Consider the following 18,523-nt stretch of genomic DNA (forward strand, 5'->3'; position numbering starts at 1 on the left):
CGCTGTATTTCCGACAGACCTGTGCTTCACCTGAGGACGGCTGCTTGCGTTGTGGCCGAAACGTCGTGAGAATTGTATTTTATTATGTTTTATTTTTATTATTTTATTATTTCCAAATATACAGCAGCAGGCGTCAGGGTCGGGATCAAAGCCTACGACCTCCTGCATACCAGACGAGGTAGTTAACCTCTCGCGAGCACTGCAGCCCGGCGCTGCCGTAACCTCCCTCCCATGCCACGTCCCTCCGTGCCGCACGTTTGCAGGGAGCGTACGCGCGGTGCAAGCAGTACGTCGGGCACAGCGGTCAGGTGACCAACGTGCGCTGGGCGTACGACGACAGCCTGCTGCTGAGCGTGGGCGGTGCCGACACGGCGCTGGTGCTGTGGAGCCACGAGCGCGAGCGCACGCGCGACTTCCGCCCGCTCGACAGCGAGGAGTCCGACACCGACTCCGAGGAGGACGGAGGTGCCCCCCGACGTTTTGAAAGCGCCACCGAGCTCGAATCGCTCTGTCTTGTCTTCGTCGGTTGCCGTGGGCGGCTCATGATGTCGTAATGTCTTGGGTGTTTTGTTGATTGTACCCACGTGTAGATACTGTATCGACCGCACCTCCAATTAGCACGGTTGGCTACGTATGGTGCGAAAAAAGTTCAACATACGTACAAGAAGTTCAACATACGTACATGTTGAACTTCTTTCGCGCCATGAGTAGCTAACGGTGCTAATCAGAGGTGCCTATATATGCGATGTAAACCACAAAACGAATTATGAATTGTAATCTTGCTCGTGAGTCTGCGTATGATTGGTTTAAAGCATTAACTGCTCTGTCATGGCTGCCGGTCTCTGCAACATGGGGTCACGAGAACGCTCATGAAAGTAGTGAATTCGGGACCGTAGAGGCAGATACAGAGCAACCTCACAGCACAGTCGAGGACCAAGCAGCCCTGGCCCAACATCAACAACAACCACTAAGCTCCCCAGGGGTAGCCAGGGGCACCATCAATGAGTCTCAGGGGCAGCACCAACGAGCCCCAACGGCACCATCAATGAGTCCCAGGGGCAGCACTAGCGAGCCCCAAGGGCACCATCAACGAGCCCCATGGGCAGCACCATCAATGAGCCCCAGGGGCAGCACCAGCAAGTCCCAGAGGCACCATCAACGAGCCCCAGAGGCACCATCAATGAGCCCCAGGGGCAGCATCAATGAGCCCCACGGGCACCATCAATGAGCCCCAGGGGCAGCACCAACGAGCCCCAGGGGCACCATCAATGAGCCCCAGGGGCACCATCAATGAGCCTCAGGGTTACCATCAATGAGCCCCAGGGGCAGCACCAACGAGCCCCAAGGGCACCATCAACGAGCCCCAGGGGCACCATCAATGAGCCCCAGGGGCAGCACTAACGAGCCCCAAGGGCACCATCAATGAGCCCCAGGGGCAGCACCAACAAGCCCCAGAGGCATCCTCTACGTAGTTCACGTCGTCCGTCACCGACGGCCGACGTGAGCCGGCGCCGGACCGCTCATGCTCCCCGCCGGCTCTTCTTCTCCTTCCTCGTCGATGACGCCCCTGGGGTTGGGTTTCCTCCATCCCGCAGGCTACGACAGCGACGTGGAGCGGGAGCGGGTGAGCGACTACGCGTCGCGCTCGGCGCTCACCAACATCCGCCCCATGGCGGGAGGCGCCAAGCCGCACCTGCAGCCCAAGGAGGCGTCGCCGGACGATCGGTGGGTGTCGCCGGCTTGCACGCGCGAGCGAGCGCTTTCGACGGCGGCGTCGAGCCGCGTTTAAAATGGGAGGCCACGCGTGGTGCTTCTTCTTGTTCGTGGCGGACCAATCGCGGACTCGGCGAGGAGTGGCCCCGATTTGCCGTCCACCTTCGGGACGGACGGCTCTGCACGTCATTGTTGTTGTTTTTCGATGTAAAGCTTTCGTGACTGCAGGGATTCATCTTCTTGGTTCTTTCGGTAAAGTCACGTAGAAGGGAAGTAATAAAATAATAAAAATAATAAAAATAAAATAATTACATTTCGATGTAAAGCTTTCGTGACTGCAGGGATTCATCTTCTTGGTTCTTTCGGTAAAGTCACGTAGAAGGGAAGTAATAAAATAATAAAAATAAAACATAATACAATTTCGATTTAAAGCTTTCGTGACTGCAGGGATTCATCTTCTTGGTTCTTTCGGTAAAGTCACGTAGAAGGGAAGTAATACAATAATAAAAATAAAACAATAAAATAATTACATTTCGATTTAAAGCTTTCGTGACTGCAGGGATTCATCTTCTTGGTTATTTCGGCAAAGTCACGTAGAAGGGAAATAATAAAATAATAAAAATAAAACAATAAAATAATTACATTTCGATTTAAAGCTTTCGTGACTGCAGGGATTCATCTTCTTGGTTCTTTCGGTAAAGTCACGTAGAAGGGAAGTAATAAAATAATAAAAATAAAACATAATAAAATAATTAAATTTCGATTTAAAGCTTTCGTGACTGCAGGGATTCATCTTCTTGGTTCTTTCGGTAAAGTCACGTAGAAGGGAAGTAATAAAATAATAAAAATAAAACATAATAAAATAATTAAATTTCGATTTAAAGCTTTCGTGACTGCAGGGATTCATCTTCTTGGTTCTTTCGGTAAAGTCACGTAGAAGGGAAGTAATAAAATAATAAAAATAAAACAATAAAATAATTACATTTCGATTTAAAGCTTTCGTGACTGCAGGGATTCATCTTCTTGGTTCTTTCGGTAAAGTCACGTAGAAGGGAAGTAATAAAATAATAAAAATAAAACAATAAAATAATTACATTTCGATTTAAAGCTTTCGTGACTGCAGGGATTCATCTTCTTGGTTCTTTCGGTAAAGTCACGTAGAAGGGAAGTAATAAAATAATAAAAATAAATCGTAATACAATTATTCTCACGACGTTTCGGCCACAACTCATGCAGCCGTCCTCAGGTGAAGAATGAGAAACGTCGTGAGAATAATTTTATTATGTTTTATTTTTTTTATTTTATTATGTTTTATTTTTATTATTTTATTACTTCCCTTCTACGTGACTTTACCGAAAGAACCAAGAAGTTGTTGTTGTTGGTCTCGTTTCTGGTTCTCACACGCACCAATATCGGCTCTAGTGCCACCTGTTGGTAAAACAACATAGTTGTCGTTATTTAAAAAATGTGTGAAATTGTAAGAGGATGTTGATTACACTTTTGAAATGCACGATTGATCAATGATCCATCCATTCTGTAAATATGCAAAATGCCTTAAAACATCGATTGTTGGACTTTGTACGTCTCATCGTGGAGTTAAACTTAACCCTGGACTGCGGCTGACGGCATAACATGTGTCTTTGGTTGGTCTCTTTGTCCTGTCTTTGTGTTTGTCTCTGTCTTACCATCAATGCTGCTGCCTGTGCGTCTCCTTGCATGTTTGTCTGTCTGTATATCTGTGTTTGTGTGTGTCTGGCTGTCTTTCCGATGCGTCCGTCTGGCCATTGTTTGGTCTGTCTGTGTGAATCTGTGTACATTTGCTCATCCTCTCTCGCTTGGCTGCCTCCCCCGCGGCCTCGCTCTGTGAGTCGATCCTTTGTATGCCAACGCTCTTTTACAGAGGAACCAGGTAGGGTGACACGTGTTAATTATTTTTTCACATACACTCTACTCGCATGAGACAACCGATGATGACGGTGATGGTCATAATAATGATGGTCGTAGCTCTAATAATAATAATAACAGTGCGTGTACCTTGCGTTTCACTAGGCCAGTGCTCAGCCGCTCCCTCGCCATGCCCGACAAGGTGCAGAAGAACAACGTCGGGAAGAAACGCAAACCGATCGAGGTTAGAAACATCTTGCGGTCCTGTCCGCTGGTCCGTGAATAGATTTGGGTGGAATCTCACGCTATTTTTTGCGCTACGTCATGCCTGAAAGCAAAAAAAAAGTGTATTCATCTATGAGACCTTTTTTGTCGATATAAAAATTACGGCAAAAAAACGACGAGGCTTTACCCTTTCTGGCGATAACACAGGAGGTGTTAAGATATTCGCTTGTGACCTTTTGTTCGTTTCTTGTCCTCGTCGGCTTGTCCTCGTGAGGGTTGTGGCCACAGCACATTGAGTAGGGTGGTCTTGACCTCCCTCTCCCCGGCGACAGACTCTAGTTCTTCCTGGAGAATTCCCAGGCATTCCCAAGCCAACCGAGCGACATAGTCCCACCAGCGTGTCCTGGGCCGGCCCCAGGGGTCTCTGCTCAGTGCGACGTTGCTGCTGCCCGGTAGAGTTCCAGGGGGAGTCTACCGGGGGGGCATCCTTACCAGGTGCCCGAACCACCTCAACTGGCTCCTCTTTATCCGGAGGAGCAACAGCAGCTCGACTCGGAGGTTCTCCCGGATGACCGAGCTCCTCACCCGATCACGGAGAGTGAGCCCGGCAACCTTGCGGAGAAACCTCATTTTTTCCCCTTGTACCTGCGATCTATTCTTTTCTGTCATTACCCAAAGCTCATGACCATAGGTCAGGATAGCAATTTAGATCGACCAGTAAACCGCGAGCTTTGTTCGAGAACTCAGCTCCCACTGTCAAGGTGTCCAAACACAAAAAAGCATTCGAAAGCGCGCGATGCAGTGACCATCTTTGTTCGATGACTAGCCAAAAGGTGGTGTAAAGTGCAGCCTCCAACTCTGAATATTCACTCCATGATCTCTCCGACCAGTGTAATGATGCGCTGTGCAGAATGCCTATTGCCCGAAAACGTCGCCTGCTACATAGGCCACAGCGCAGCAGCGGCAGCAGAAGCGGAACATCGCGACGCTGCCCCATCCATCTCCCATCTCCCCCCCGCCCCCAACTAGGACCTCACGCTGGAGCACGTGTTCGGCTACCGCGGCTTCGACTGCCGCAACAACCTTCACTACCTGAACGACGGGGCCGACATCGTCTACCACACGGCGTCCGTGGCCATCGTGCACAACCTCGCCACGGGTACGCGCCAGAGGTCGCAAACGGGTTTTGATTCTTTACCCGTACCCGTACCCGGCCGCACCAGGGTCGCAAACGGGTACCCGTACCCGTACCCAGCCGTACCCGTACCCTACCCGTACCCGGCCAGGTACGGGTAGGGTACGGGTATCGGGTACCTGATTGCGACCTCTGGGATGACGCCATGTTGCAGGCGCGGCAGTGGCGGCTCCTGAAAAATCTCTCAGGGGGGGCAAATGTTTGGATGATTGATAAGGATAAGGTCCACCCATGCAATGGATAAATTAACAGCTTAAGCATGTAAAGGCAACTTCACTTCTTTAATATTAATGAAAAATAAAGTGACTCTTACAATACATCTCCTTGTTTGTTTCTATACTCACTATTATTACACTGCTTACATCACATTACTCGCTTAATACACTGCTTACTTATACTGAAATTTTGCTCTTCTCTCTTTCAAAGTAGCAAAGTGATCAATTACTCTCTCATTGAAAGCAGGCATGTTCCTGACTAGTTCCCTCTCCATGGAAAGCATAGCCATTGCATTCAGACGTTCATGTCCCATTACATTTCTCAGGAATGTCTTGATTCTCTTTAAGGTTGAGAAACACCTCTCAGCTTCAGCAGTTGTCATGGGAGTGGTTATGAGGATGTTCAACAGAGCAACAGTCTCTGAAAAAGTATCCTGGAGGTTGTACTTCAGCAAAACCTGGTACAGCGCTAGTGCACCACAGCAGCCCTTGAATTCTAGACTCTCATAAATGACAGACAGTTCAGTCTTCAGCTTCGCCTTATTTAACATAGGGTATGTCCTGACAGTGATGTTCAGAGCCTCAACAGGGAACGTATGGCCATGCTGTTGAAACATCTCTCCTTGTAGCAGCGTGGCACTTACAAGGTGGTCGGTAAAGGAGAACCTTTCTATGGTGTGCAATATAGTATATAATTTACTGTTGGGTTTGTCTATGGCAGTATATAGTAGGGTGTAGACTCGTGTGATGTAAGATAATAAAGTTTAGATGCAAGCATATTTTTTTTTTTTACGACGTAGAATTGTAATGTATTACTTACTGTTAGTAACTCAACGTATTGTAGAGTATATTTAGTATACTGATGATAATATGTAGTTTATACTTTAGTTGTTTACGTGGTGGTTTTAGTTACTGCAGCTACATACTATTAACACTCCTTCCCTTCATTAATGCTACCCTTATCCCCTCCCTTTGATGCTGCTAATCCTGCATAATGCACGGGCATATGCAGTACTAGTCACATACCTGCATTTCCCATAAATATGCTAAATTCCTCTTGATATTTCATATTCTTTTGTTAAGGCTCCCCCTTTCTTCCCCCCTTCCAACCCAGCTTATATACATGCTCCAAGCACGTGTGCTGTTTCATTCAGACGCTGTCGCCTCGACAGACCTGGTTTTCACCTGAGGACGGCTACTTGTGTTGTGGCCGAAACGTCGTGAGAATTATTTTATTATGTTTTATTTTATTATTTTATTACTTCCCTTCTACGTGACTTTACCGAAAGAACCAAGAAGATGAATTCCTGCAGTCACGAAAGCTTTAAATCGAAATTCCACTAGGTGGCGAAATTTGTCTACTGAAACGTGCGAGACGTATGATGACGTAAGCACGTTAGTGCGAGCCCTCCCGGAAGCCATAGAGAATGCATTGCAGCGCCCGCCTTTCGAAAAAAATCATCTTTGAATGTAAGTCTATGGGACCACTCTGGGCGATTCTCAGCTGGAGTGAAATCGCCCAAAAAGAGGCGGTACTCCACAGAACGTGACATGACGCTGATTGGACTATATCCAGAGGCACAGTAACGGCTAGCATAGCTCTGGTTGAATGAGATTGTTAATGTGATTGAAAAAGTCCCTTTCACACATTGGTGGTGCGTCGCCCAATCGCCCTAATGAAGAAACCGCCCCTGAGGCGCGGGTGGGTTGATTCTAGGAACTTGAATTGTGAGAAGAGACAAGACGTTGGGAAATGAGTGACAAACGGTTACTCACCAATGACTCACGGCCTACCCGTACCCGTACCCGGCCGCACCAGGGTCGCAAACGGGTACCCGTACCTGTACCCGGCCGGGTACAGGTAGCCGGGTATCGGGTAGGGTACGGGTATTGGGTACCCGGTTGCGACCTCTGGTACGCGCGCACGCACGAGTCCACGCACGTGGACGTTGAACTTCTCTCGCACCGTACGTAGCCAACCGTGCTAATCGGAGGCGCGTGGGAAGGACAACAGGTTTGGCTGACCACGCCTCGCCACCGCTGTGGCGAGATGTTAGCTACCTCGCCTGGGTTCGAGCCCCACCCTGATGCGTGCATATTTGGAGTTTGCCATGTCTCTTTTCTCGTGGTCACGTGGATTTGTCTCTGGGTCCTCCGGTTTTTCCTTCCACAAATAGACCTTTAATGGTTTTAATGTTACTCACTGTATGGTATTGATGTTAGTGGTGGCTGGATTTAAAATATATATTAATATATATATATATTTAACACCTTGGCCCAAACTATAGTGTTCCAAGATACACACATTATTATTTACATTTTATTGTTATTGCGATCAAAATCAGCCATGTACATCCTCATTTAAAGTATAAAAAATACAATACATCTAAAACTATTAAGAAATCAATTGTCAATAAAATATATATAAACCAAGATATGCTTTATTTTAAATGTAAACAGAGCTATGTTTAGAGTGTTTGGCTGCTAGAAATTTCCACGCGATAAGCCACTTTGTTGACCTCTCATTTGTGCGCCAGGTCACTTCTGAAGAAGAGCTACAGAGCTCAGTGAGCCCCTTCCTGGTCAAACGAAAATTGTTTCAATAGTTATTAGGTGACGGAGTGATTGACCCGCGTGCTCTACTGTCGCCCAGGTTCCCAGAGCTTCTACCTCGAGCACACGGACGACATCCTTTGCCTGACCGTCAACCAGCATCCCAAGTTCAAGAACGTTGTAGCCACCGGGCAGATCGGTACGACCCACACCCTCTGTGGCACCACGCACATCTCGGCCCCGATCGCTTTTTAAATCCTTTATATTAAGTTCACTTGCTTGCTTGCTTGCGCGCTTACGACCGTGCAAATCTTTCGGTCGTTTTTTAACCCACTTCCCGTGATCCAAGCGAGCTGACATTTTGCACACAGACTCGTTGTGCGTGACAATTTATTTTCGTGAACATTTTTTTCCAAAATTTTCCACTTTTTAGGAAAAAAAAAATTTCATATTTAATTTAAAATACCAATGTGATAAAAATGAAACTCTTACTCAAGAAAAACAGAAATGAATAATAAAATTAATTAAACCGATGCCACGCATATTAAGGATTTATAGTGAAAAACTTTGTTTTTACGGGTTAATTTTTTTTTCTCTGCCACCCCATCCGCCCGTCCCCCACCCCCCGGCCTTGAAGTCGGCCTCCCTCGTCACGTCGTTGATTGGTTTGTTGGGAAACGTTCGCAGGGCGGCGAGTCAACCGCTGCTGAAGCAGACTTCTCAGAACTGCCAATTAAACCCAGCCAGCTGGGGTGGTGATGGTGGTGGTTAGCTCACGGCCCCCTGAACCCCCTCCCCCCGCGCGTGACCCCGAGTTTAACGACCGGCCACGGCTAACGTGAGTGGTGAGCAATATCTGAAGCGGTTTCTGGCTCCTGCCCACTTCACCAAACTTGTAGCCAATTCTCAAACAACCCGCATCGTGAAGGGTGTGATGAGGAGGAGGCCTTCATCCAGAAGTGGATTGACAAAGGGCTGTAAACGATTATATTTTACCAACGACTCAGGTTATTGCATTGATAAGAACACAAATATTAACAATTGTGCTCTAGTTGCATAACATAACAAGCCGTTACCAAATTAACTTTCACAATGAACAACAGGTTAATATATATAATTAAAAAAAAACCTGATTACCGTCACCGAATGGGAAAGAATCTTCTTGACATTTCAGCCGAATGACCTTCAAAAAATAAATAATGAGAGATGCACGGCACGAGAGAGAGAGCGGAGACGGCCTTGATTATACGGGGGGGGGGGGGGGGGGTGGCGAAGGTTTGTGCTTGGTGGTGGGTACGGTTAATACGGGCGCACGGTCGGTGGAGTGGTTGGGCGATGTCGGCCTCAGCGGAGACGACGTGAGTCTCCCGCTCAAGCCGCTGATTGTCTCGCCGAAGAGCGCCGAGTCTCCAGAGTGTGAGCGCTTCTGATAAAGGGCACGCGGGATCTTACCGCTGTGGGATTAATGCAACGGTTTAATTAAGCAGCCCCGTTGGAGGAGAGGGAAATCGCCATATTGAACCTAATCTTACCAAGTTGGTTTCATTTCGGAAGCAAGGAAGGGCCGAGCCTAGCGAGTGCTCGGATGGGCTTATAACTGGAACAAAACAGGTGCTATAGGCTGCCGCGGGGCTACGTTGCCAGCAGTGGGCAGCGCAGCAGGTTCCACAGCTGCACTGCACCATGCGAGTAGCGCGTACGGTACACACGCGCTATGTTGTCCCGGGTCCGACCGCATAGCCTCACGTAGCGTGAATTCGAACTGCACGTAGAGAACTTTGTGCTCGAAATAGATTAGCCCAGGGGGTAGGTAACCAAAACAACGAGAAGAGACATTCTTTTTCGGATTCGGTAAAAAAAAAATACGATATTTCAAGAGCCGCAATGCACGGTGGTGGTGGTGGTGAACGCGAGACGGTGGTGGCCCTTAATAAACAACGGCCACGAAGCGGTCTCTAAAGAGCCGCACGCTGCTCCGGAGCCGCAGGCTGCCGACCCCTGGGTCAGCCGTAGAGACGGCGCAAAATCGCACCAAGCGAACCCGCGTGGAGCGATGGAAAGCCGACATCTGTCTCAAGCGTTCCGTGCGGTTCAACCCACGTCACGCTCGTGAAGGAGGCAACGGCTCGGGTCATTTCCATCGCCCGCCTTCATATAAGTTCGATGCTTGTGCTATTGGGCCTAGTCACATGTTAACTGCGCGTGTGCGTGCGGATATATTGCGTGGGGAGCGGTCGTGTAGCGGTTAGCGCGCCACGCTACAAACCCGGCGACCCGAGTTTGATTCCCGCTCACGGCCGACACCGGCGCCGATTATCTGAACCTGTTCCTCCCCTGGGTCGACTCGGCCTAAATTGAGTGTGAAAAAAAACGGCCACTGTGGAGACAAAGGCGTGGTGGTGGCCACCCACCCCCTCGTGCGCCGTGCCGGCCTTCATAGGTGCTCGCTAAAAGCACTTGCCCCAACAGCAGTCTGTTCAGGCTACACGAGGGGATCTTTGTTTATATTGTGCGCTTCATTGGCCAAGTACCGGGCAGAAACGAGCGAGTGCGATGGGAGGTCGTCGTGTTCCGACGTGCGTCGCCGGTGCTGCCACTCGCCCCTCCCCCCCCCCGCTGGCCCTGCCACCAACCGGGGCCCCCACCGATCGCGACATCGCACACCCCCGCTTCTGCCGTGTCCGTGTTAGCCCCCCCCTCCCCCACTACCCCCCCACTACTCCATCGCCGCCCGCCCCCCACGTGGCGGTGACGTGGCCCATGGGTAGAGGTCGACGACTCGAATCCAGTGGCCGCCCCGATTAATACTGCGGGAGCAGGAGCAGCCATAACAGTCCCACGAGCCGTCTGCTTCGCGGGGGACGTGAAAGATCCCCCGACGTCATTCGCCAGAGTGGGCGTCTTTTGCATAAATTGGATAATTACACCGCATGTTACGTAATTGGGGTTATACACACAGCAGCAGCAATCGTCAACCCCCGTGCTGGTAGACCGATGCTCCCGGTCGCTCATGCAAATGAGACTCTCCTGCTATCTTGAGTTCTCACCTGGTTGAGTAAAATAAACTGAACTAACTTAACGTAACCCCCCCCCCTTCCCCCGTGACAATGTCGTATGCACTGCCGCCCCCGCCCCACCCTTCCCACCCCCGCTGGCTCCCCGCTCGATCTGTGACTCGAGAATCTCATTAATGTGCTCCCCCCCCCCGCTCTCCTGCTGATCATTTCCCTTTCCTCGCTTCTATCGCGGAACCTCTCGCACCGCCCCGTGCCGCTCCATCCCCATCAACCATCATCCCGCCCTTTTGACCATCAACCCCGTGAACCTCTCCCTTGCACCGCCTGGACCCATTTCCTCGATTGCCCCTGAACTACTCTGGCCACGCCCTTCTCCCCTACCCCCCCCCCCCTCCTTAACGTGTGACCCCCCCCCTCCCCATCGCCATGCTCTCTTGCCCCCTCTCTCTACGCTCACCTCGCATCCCCATTTCGATGCTGTGCCGTCGCTTTCCGCTGTGCAGGTGATATCACTGACATGGCAGGTAAGAGCTTTCGTGGCTTGCTCGTGGACCCACGCCCGTTGATTGCTATGCATTTTCACGCTCGGTTGCGCCGCGCGGCTGAAGGGTCCAATTTTTTGAGAATTGTGTTCAATAAATTTACGCAACCCTAAAAATAAGCGCAATGGCCACGTTCATTTGTGGATAAACGCCTGTGAATGCGCGTCCTGGGATTGTCTGTCGTGAGTTTGAAAGTTTTGTTCAATAGAAAAACGACTTTAAAGCAATGGTCAAGTGAGCCCAAGATGCGCAGGGCAGGTGCGTTGTTAGAGTTAAATACGCGCTCGTTTTTATGGTTGCAAATTTGCTTTGAACAAATTCTTGGTTCGTAAGCCCGTGTATTGACTTTGATACCTTGACGTCTTTGACGTTAAACAAACGATTGAACACATATATATATATATAAAAAAAACTACGATTGTACGTGGCAAAATCTACAGAATACAATTAAATCATGGACTCCCATTCGGAAGGCCCTCAAACACTGAGACCATCCAATCAATCCGTTCCGGTAAAGCTGTGACCCTTCGTTGTGGCTTCGCAGGGAGGCCAGAGAGGTCGAGTATGTCTATGCGCTACGAAGAAGGATCATTTGTTCCAAACATCACCGATGTTATATATGTATAATTGCTCTTTTAAGGCCACGGTGTTTCTGACGCAGGGAACGCGTGCTCACGCACCACCGCCCAACGCAGCGGCGTCGCCCAGCGATTTATTCAATCGGAAAGCAGCGTGGGTTTTTTCCCGTCTCGGCCGTTTGCTCATGTACGCGTTTTGGGCTCCTCCGTAAGCCGTTCGCATTCCTCGTTGGACCTCGGTGGCGATCGCCCCGCGCCCAGAGCCAGGCGGTGCTGAGGCCAAGCGAGATGTGATGTGCGAGACCGGACCTCAATCTCCGATCGACTGCGCGTTCAAATCCCACGTCCGATTTCAATTCGGTTCCCCAGCTATTTGGAAGCCTTTCCCATCATAAAGGCTGTTTAATAATGTGCTATATAATGTTGATTTAAAGCTTTCGTGACTGCAGGGATTCATGTTCTTGGTTCTTTCGGTAAAGTCACGTAGAAGGGAAACAATAAAATAATAAAAATATCAAACAATAAAATTATCACGACGTTTACATTGCAACACAAGCAATCATCATTATCAGGTGTGACACCCACAGAAAGAAAATTTGAAGAAAAAAAACGCTACTTTTTTCAAATTTTCTTGCTGTGGTTTTCACACCTGATGACGATTGCTTGTGTTGCAATCGAAACGTCGTGAGAATTGTATTGTTTTATATTTTTATTATTGTATTCTTTCCCTTCTACGTGACTTTACCGAAAGAACCAAGAATATGTGCTAGATAACGTTGATAGAAAAATATTAGTGGAAAGAAAACAAAAGGTAACAATGCACTTGCGATCACTTTCCTGGGACGTCTTGGGCACCCCTAATGAGGGCCTGGATGGACGGACGGACGCATCTTCTAATATCTGCCTCACGCTCCTTGCGGACCAGATTTTCAAAGAGCCGGTGACGTTCAGTTTTTTCGGACGGTCCGGTCGAACTCGCGCCCGTCACTTTGTTGCGGCTATAGAGTTAGCGAGCGACGGATTCCGTCAGCCTGTCACGCCTTTGAAAATTTGGTTTGGCCAGGGGAGCGTTGTTGTTTTATTTTCCAATTATTATTTATATAACATTTCAATGCACGTTGTACCAAGCAAGCATGAGTCTCTGTGAACTGCTGGTCCAACGGTAGGATGATTGTTTTGGTCTCATTCATTATTAATTGGGGCCTTTTGAATGATTGTCTTCATTATCAAAGTCTCTTCAATGCACCGGCCTATAGAATGTTTCCCCACATGGCTTAGTATAGCTGCCAACGTGGCTCCAGTCCAGCTGGGAGGTACATCTCATCCGAGCTTTGTGGCTTGCCAACACAGCTGCCCGTTCATTCATTTTTTAAAATGTAGGTTTCGCTTCCTGCCCCCCTCCCCCCCCCCCCCCGTCCTCCCACAGTAATATTACACTTTTTCAATCGACATCACTTAATGCGGCAAAGGAATCTCCATGCATAACTCTGCAGCGAGCAATGCAGCACGCTCCTTGGAAGATGACACCACGTAACAACTTCTGAGATCGCTTCAGTTGCAGGCCTGTTTATCCGTGCTCGGGGCAAGCCTTTTAATAAGTGCTCGCACACTGCCTCCCTGAACACATTGTCGGCGACATCACTGATTCCGGTCTTCAGGCCTTCGAATGCCGAGCACATGGACATGTTCCTAACTTCCACCGTTCCACCGCTCGCCTTGTCGGGACTGAGTCTTTGAGCTGCAGTGAAGCAATGACTATCCCGATTAGAGGCACTGATTATCCCGATTAGATGTCTGATTTGGCTGTTGTTCACAATTTCACCCAAAAACAAAAAACTAAAATTGCTCGTCCCACTCGTCTCCGTGGATCTTCGTCTCGTTTCGCGTGCGGCAACAAAATCATCGCTGAACGCTCCCTGTGCACGCCCGGCACACCGCGAGAGTACTCCTCGGCGCAAAGTAAAACCGGGACCGGCTCGCAGCTCCCGACTCGGACTGGAGCCGTGTGCGCTGCGGGCGATGTAGAGTGGGGGGGCCGGCACTGCTGCACGTGTGACGTCGTCGTCGTCGTTGTCACGGCGTGGACTAGGCGCCGAGTCCACGCGAGTGACGGCCGACAGCCCCCCCCCCCCTCCCCACGTGCCGTCTGCACGCCGCTGTCGCAGTCGTCCTTTAGCTAGCGCCAATAGTTTAAACAAAAAATGATAGTGATTTGCGTTGTGGCTCGATGAGAAATCCGGACAAATTCTTGTTTGTTGATGAATAGGTATGTAAGGATTAGACGTATATTCACTGATGACGTAACATTATTTTGGCTCGCGATACACACACACCGAATCGTGCATGTACGAACTTTTATTTCTTTTAGTTTCGGCAAATTATATGCTAATGTTAACATTTAGGAGAACGGTTTGGAAAAACTTTGCAAACAGGAGAAATAACGAGTGCCATTTAAATTGGAAGCAATTATGCCGATTTTTCAATTTAACCGCTGGGTCGGTGAATCAACACTCGCCTATTGCCCGTGCGTGCCGTGTGCTCTTAAAGTGCGACCAACATCTGCAAGAGTGAGCCTCCGTGGATTCGTCTGGATTCATGATCATATCCACGGAGAAGGGGGGCCGCCTCTTATCCCTGTCGGTCTTTTCCGCAAATCCCATTTACCAGTAGGAATATTACAGGTTGAGAGGGCCGCAGGTAACGTGGGTTCCATGGCCGCATCTTTCCTTCTCTACCGCGCGGACATCGGCCCGTTTGCTCTCGCCTGGTCGTCTACAATGTCCTGTGCTTGTGGCCGATTCGGAGAAAACAACAACGCATGCCCCGCGCGCCAATGGGGTTGATCGTGAGTCCACAAGCGGCAGAGGCTTTGCCCCTCGTCTCGATTTGGACTCGTGCCAGTGAAGAGCAAGCCAGCGGTAGGTTTCGGTAATCGCCGTTCAGCGACCGTCTCATCGACACCACGATGCGAGATGGTCGTATTTCGATGTCTACCAGTTCATCCACCTGCCGACTAGCCCACCAGCCAACCTGTCTACCAGTTCATGCGTACACTTTCCCCCCAATTTTATTTCACCGATTGTGTTATCGGCATCATACCACGAGGTGAGATATGCCTTCTGATCTTTCGTGGGGCAGTCCAGTACTCCCTTGCGAGAGACCGGTCCAGAGAGGTAGATATCACATAACTACCTCTGAGATCCCTCTAAAGTGAAAGAGGCGGTAACACTTTCCCACTCACCCTGCTACAGAAAGCAATGTTCATCACATGGCGGCCAATCTGATCAATCTTCATGCTCGGTGCTGAAATGTGGCCAAATTAAGTTCCCGAAACCAAGTTTATTGACCTGATAGTTGTTTTCCCTCTTTCTCTGCGGTCTGGGCTGAGACCATCCACTCACTGCACTTGAGAACCCAGTTCAACGCAGATGCGAGCAATGTCTGCTCGACACACGCGAGCAAGGAGATCGTAGACAGCGGCGTGGTCTTGTCTAAGGCGGGGGGGGGGGGGGGCGAGCGGGCGGCGAGGGGTTGGCGAGCTGAAGACGAATATTTTTTTCCACTGGAGGAATCCGAAGAGCTGTGAAGCTCTTTTTTCTCAGGTGTCCAATCGATGAATTCACCGTGCCATTCCTTGTCCTGGCTAACATCTCTGAGACGTCGATGAACGGAACGATTCGGTGCGTTGTCTGTGTAGCGTGGGCTTCTGAATCGGGCGCGGTTGTACCGAATCGCACCGCATCTTACTACCTCCCTAATCATCGCAGGGTCCTTCAACATAACTTCGATGGCAATAGAACATCAGTGGAATGTGCATGCGTGTTTGTATATCTGAACACACACACATACACATATATATATACCTGTGGGGCAGTCAGCCATTTGTGAAACCAGATATTGAAAAATGCACAGACCGTGTTTCATTTCAATCTTGCCACATTTTATAGTCCAGTAGAGTACGCCGTAGCTACAATATACATATATCCCATAATACGATTGATTTTGAATGAAGTGACTATAAGATTTATTTTAATAAGTACAAAGTTTGTTATATCACGGCAAGGTGAGCATTCTATTTGGTGACACTGTGTTGGTACAGTGGTGCAAGAAGCACAAAAAAACAAAAACAACTAACTCCAAACGTTCGTCAATAAGACTGCGTGGGCCTTGGAAGATAAAATGTAAATTCGGCGACGTTTCGGGCAACGGCCCTTTTCCATGACCCATTGGCGAGGTTTCCCACAATGGGCCAAGTTTTAATATCCAAGTTCTCAAACGGTACTGACCGCCACCTCGTACGTAGACGCTCGATCCCGTGTGTGCGTGCATGGCATGTCGCATATGCTCATTCAACACGAATGGTCAAATTCGACGCTGACTTTGCATCGTCTGGACTACGCGTCGCACACTCCACGTGTGTGCGACGTAGTGCCTGCGGTGGCAGCACCAGCAGTGGCGTTGGAACGTATCTATGAATGTGCGTGTGTTTGTCTTGCGTGCAATCGCGTGCATGTACCTGTGTGTGTGTGGGCCTTAACGTGCACATAGCCTGGCACAAGCGCCGTGCTGACGTCACCGCCACTTAGTGGCGAAGGGCGGTTGTAGTTATGGGACCTTCATAGGTGTTCACCAACAGCACTTGCCCCAACAGTCTGTCAAGGCTATACGGGGGGATCTTTGTCTTTGTGTAAGGGGAGCGGTGGTGTGGCGGTTAGCGCGCTGCGCTACGAACCCGTCGACCCGAGTAAAATTCTCGCTCACGGCCAACACCAGTGATGATAATCTGAACTATTCCTGGGCCTCCCCTAGTTCGACTCAGCCTGAAGTGAGTACCTAGTGCGGTGTGTAAGCATCGTCACTGGGGAGACAAAGGCGGCCGGGCGTGGTGCTGGCCACCGACCCCCTTGTGTAACGTGCTGACCTTCATAGGTGCTCGCTAACAGACTCGACGGGGGATCTTTGCGTGTACACGTGTGCATGTCCGTGTACGTGTTCGATTGCAAGCCATTGAACACAGACGACCACCGTGTCGCATGCTTTCATACGCGCTTCTGCGGCCGTCTGGAATGCTCTGCCTTCTGACATTAGGAATCCACTAGAGCTGTGCACTTTAAAATTTAAATTGAAAACTACAATTTACTTAGAGCTGCTTTTTGTAGAGTTCGTTGTCCTTCCCCCGCACCTCCGATTGGCACGGTAGGTGGCGTACGACGCGAAGGAAGTTCAACGTACGTGAAGACACGCGTGCGCACGTGTGTAAGCTCGCGCGCGCGTGCGTGCGTGCGTGCGCGCAGGTGCCGTGCCGAGTGTGCACGTGTGGGACGCCACCTCCAAGCAGACGCTGGCCGTGCTGCGCTGCGGCCACGCGCGCGCGGTCTGTGGCGTGGGGTTCAGCGCCACGGGGCGGCTCCTCGTCAGCGTCGGCGCCGACCCCGAGCACACGCTCACCGTGTGGCGCTGGCAGGAGGGTGAGAGACAGCCCCCCCCCCCCCACACACCTCACACGTGCAATCGATACGCTACAACCGCAACTCAGATTTGCACGGTTGGCACACTCAAGCTACCACTAAACTGTAGCTCTTTTTGAGAAGCGACCTGGCCACAAATGATAGCTCAACAAAGTGGCTCATCGCGTGGAAATTTATAGAATCCGCCAAATACTCCAAACGCGGGAAGAGAGACACGCAAACTCCAAATATACAGCAGGCGTCAGGGACGGGAACGACCCCACGACCTCCTGTAGCAGAATCAGAATCTTTATTTATACTGGAGGAATCCGACGAACTATGCAGCTCTCGTTCACAGATGTCCAGTTGGGGGCACTGCATCAGAACATCACATTAACAAACGAGATATGAGTGCAAAGTATAGAAAGGGTAAACAAATACATATACACACACGCACGTCAAACTAAACAATTTTGTTTCGTATCTCACCTCTCCGCTAGGCGCGCGAGTGTCGAGCCGAGGGGGGTCACAGCGAGCGGGTGTTCGCCGCCGAGTTCCGCCCGGACTCGGACTCGCAACTCGTCACCGCCGGCGTCAAGAGCGTCAAGTTCTGGACGCTGGCGGGCGGGGTCCTGCTCGCCAAGAAGGGCGTCCTGGGGCCCGTCGAGGGCGCCCGCGTGCAGACGATGCTGTCGCTCGCCTTTGGGGCTGTGAGTGTAGCGACAGCCGCCGTGGGGATTACCGGCGGGGGGGGTGGGGGGGGTGGGGGGGGGGGTGGTGGGGGGGTGGTGGGGGGGGTGGTGGAGGCGTGGTGGGGGAGGTGGTGGGGGGGTGGTGGAGGGGTGGGGGGGGGGTGGTGGGGGATGGTGGGGGGGTGAGGGAGGCATGGTGGGGGTGGTGGGGGGATTGGGGGGGGGTGTAGGCGTGGTGGTGGGGGTAGTGGAAGCGTGGTGGTGGGGGTGGTGGGGGGGTGGTGGAGGGGTGGGGGGGGGTAGTGGGGGGGGTGGTGGAGGGGTGGTGGGGTGGGGGTGATGGGGGGGGTGGTGGGGGCGTGTTGGGGGTGAGGGGGTGGTGGGGGGTTTGGGGGGGGTGGTGGAGCGGTGGTGGGTGGGGTAGTGGGTGGGTAGTGGGGGGGGGTGGAGGGGTGGTGGGGG

The 18,523-nt window shown here is 50.6% G+C and overlaps 1 protein-coding gene across 1 annotated transcript in view; it reads left to right on the plus strand.

Annotated features, from left to right (window-relative positions):
- Positions 1-18,523, plus strand: part of LOC144728736 (echinoderm microtubule-associated protein-like 6) — a 119,167-nt gene that overhangs the window by 91,474 nt on the left and 9,170 nt on the right. The window contains 8 exon segments of the mRNA XM_078608342.1: positions 264-465; positions 1,596-1,725; positions 3,763-3,841; positions 4,852-4,981; positions 7,886-7,984; positions 17,217-17,390; positions 17,870-17,889; positions 17,891-18,079. Of these exon segments, the coding sequence (XP_078464468.1) occupies positions 264-465; positions 1,596-1,725; positions 3,763-3,841; positions 4,852-4,981; positions 7,886-7,984; positions 17,217-17,390; positions 17,870-17,889; positions 17,891-18,079 (1,023 nt within the window).

This window comes from Lampetra planeri, chromosome 30, assembly GCF_965212315.1.
Source record: "Lampetra planeri chromosome 30, kcLamPlan1.2.h2, whole genome shotgun sequence".
Classification (NCBI taxonomy): domain Eukaryota; kingdom Metazoa; phylum Chordata; class Hyperoartia; order Petromyzontiformes; family Petromyzontidae; genus Lampetra; species Lampetra planeri.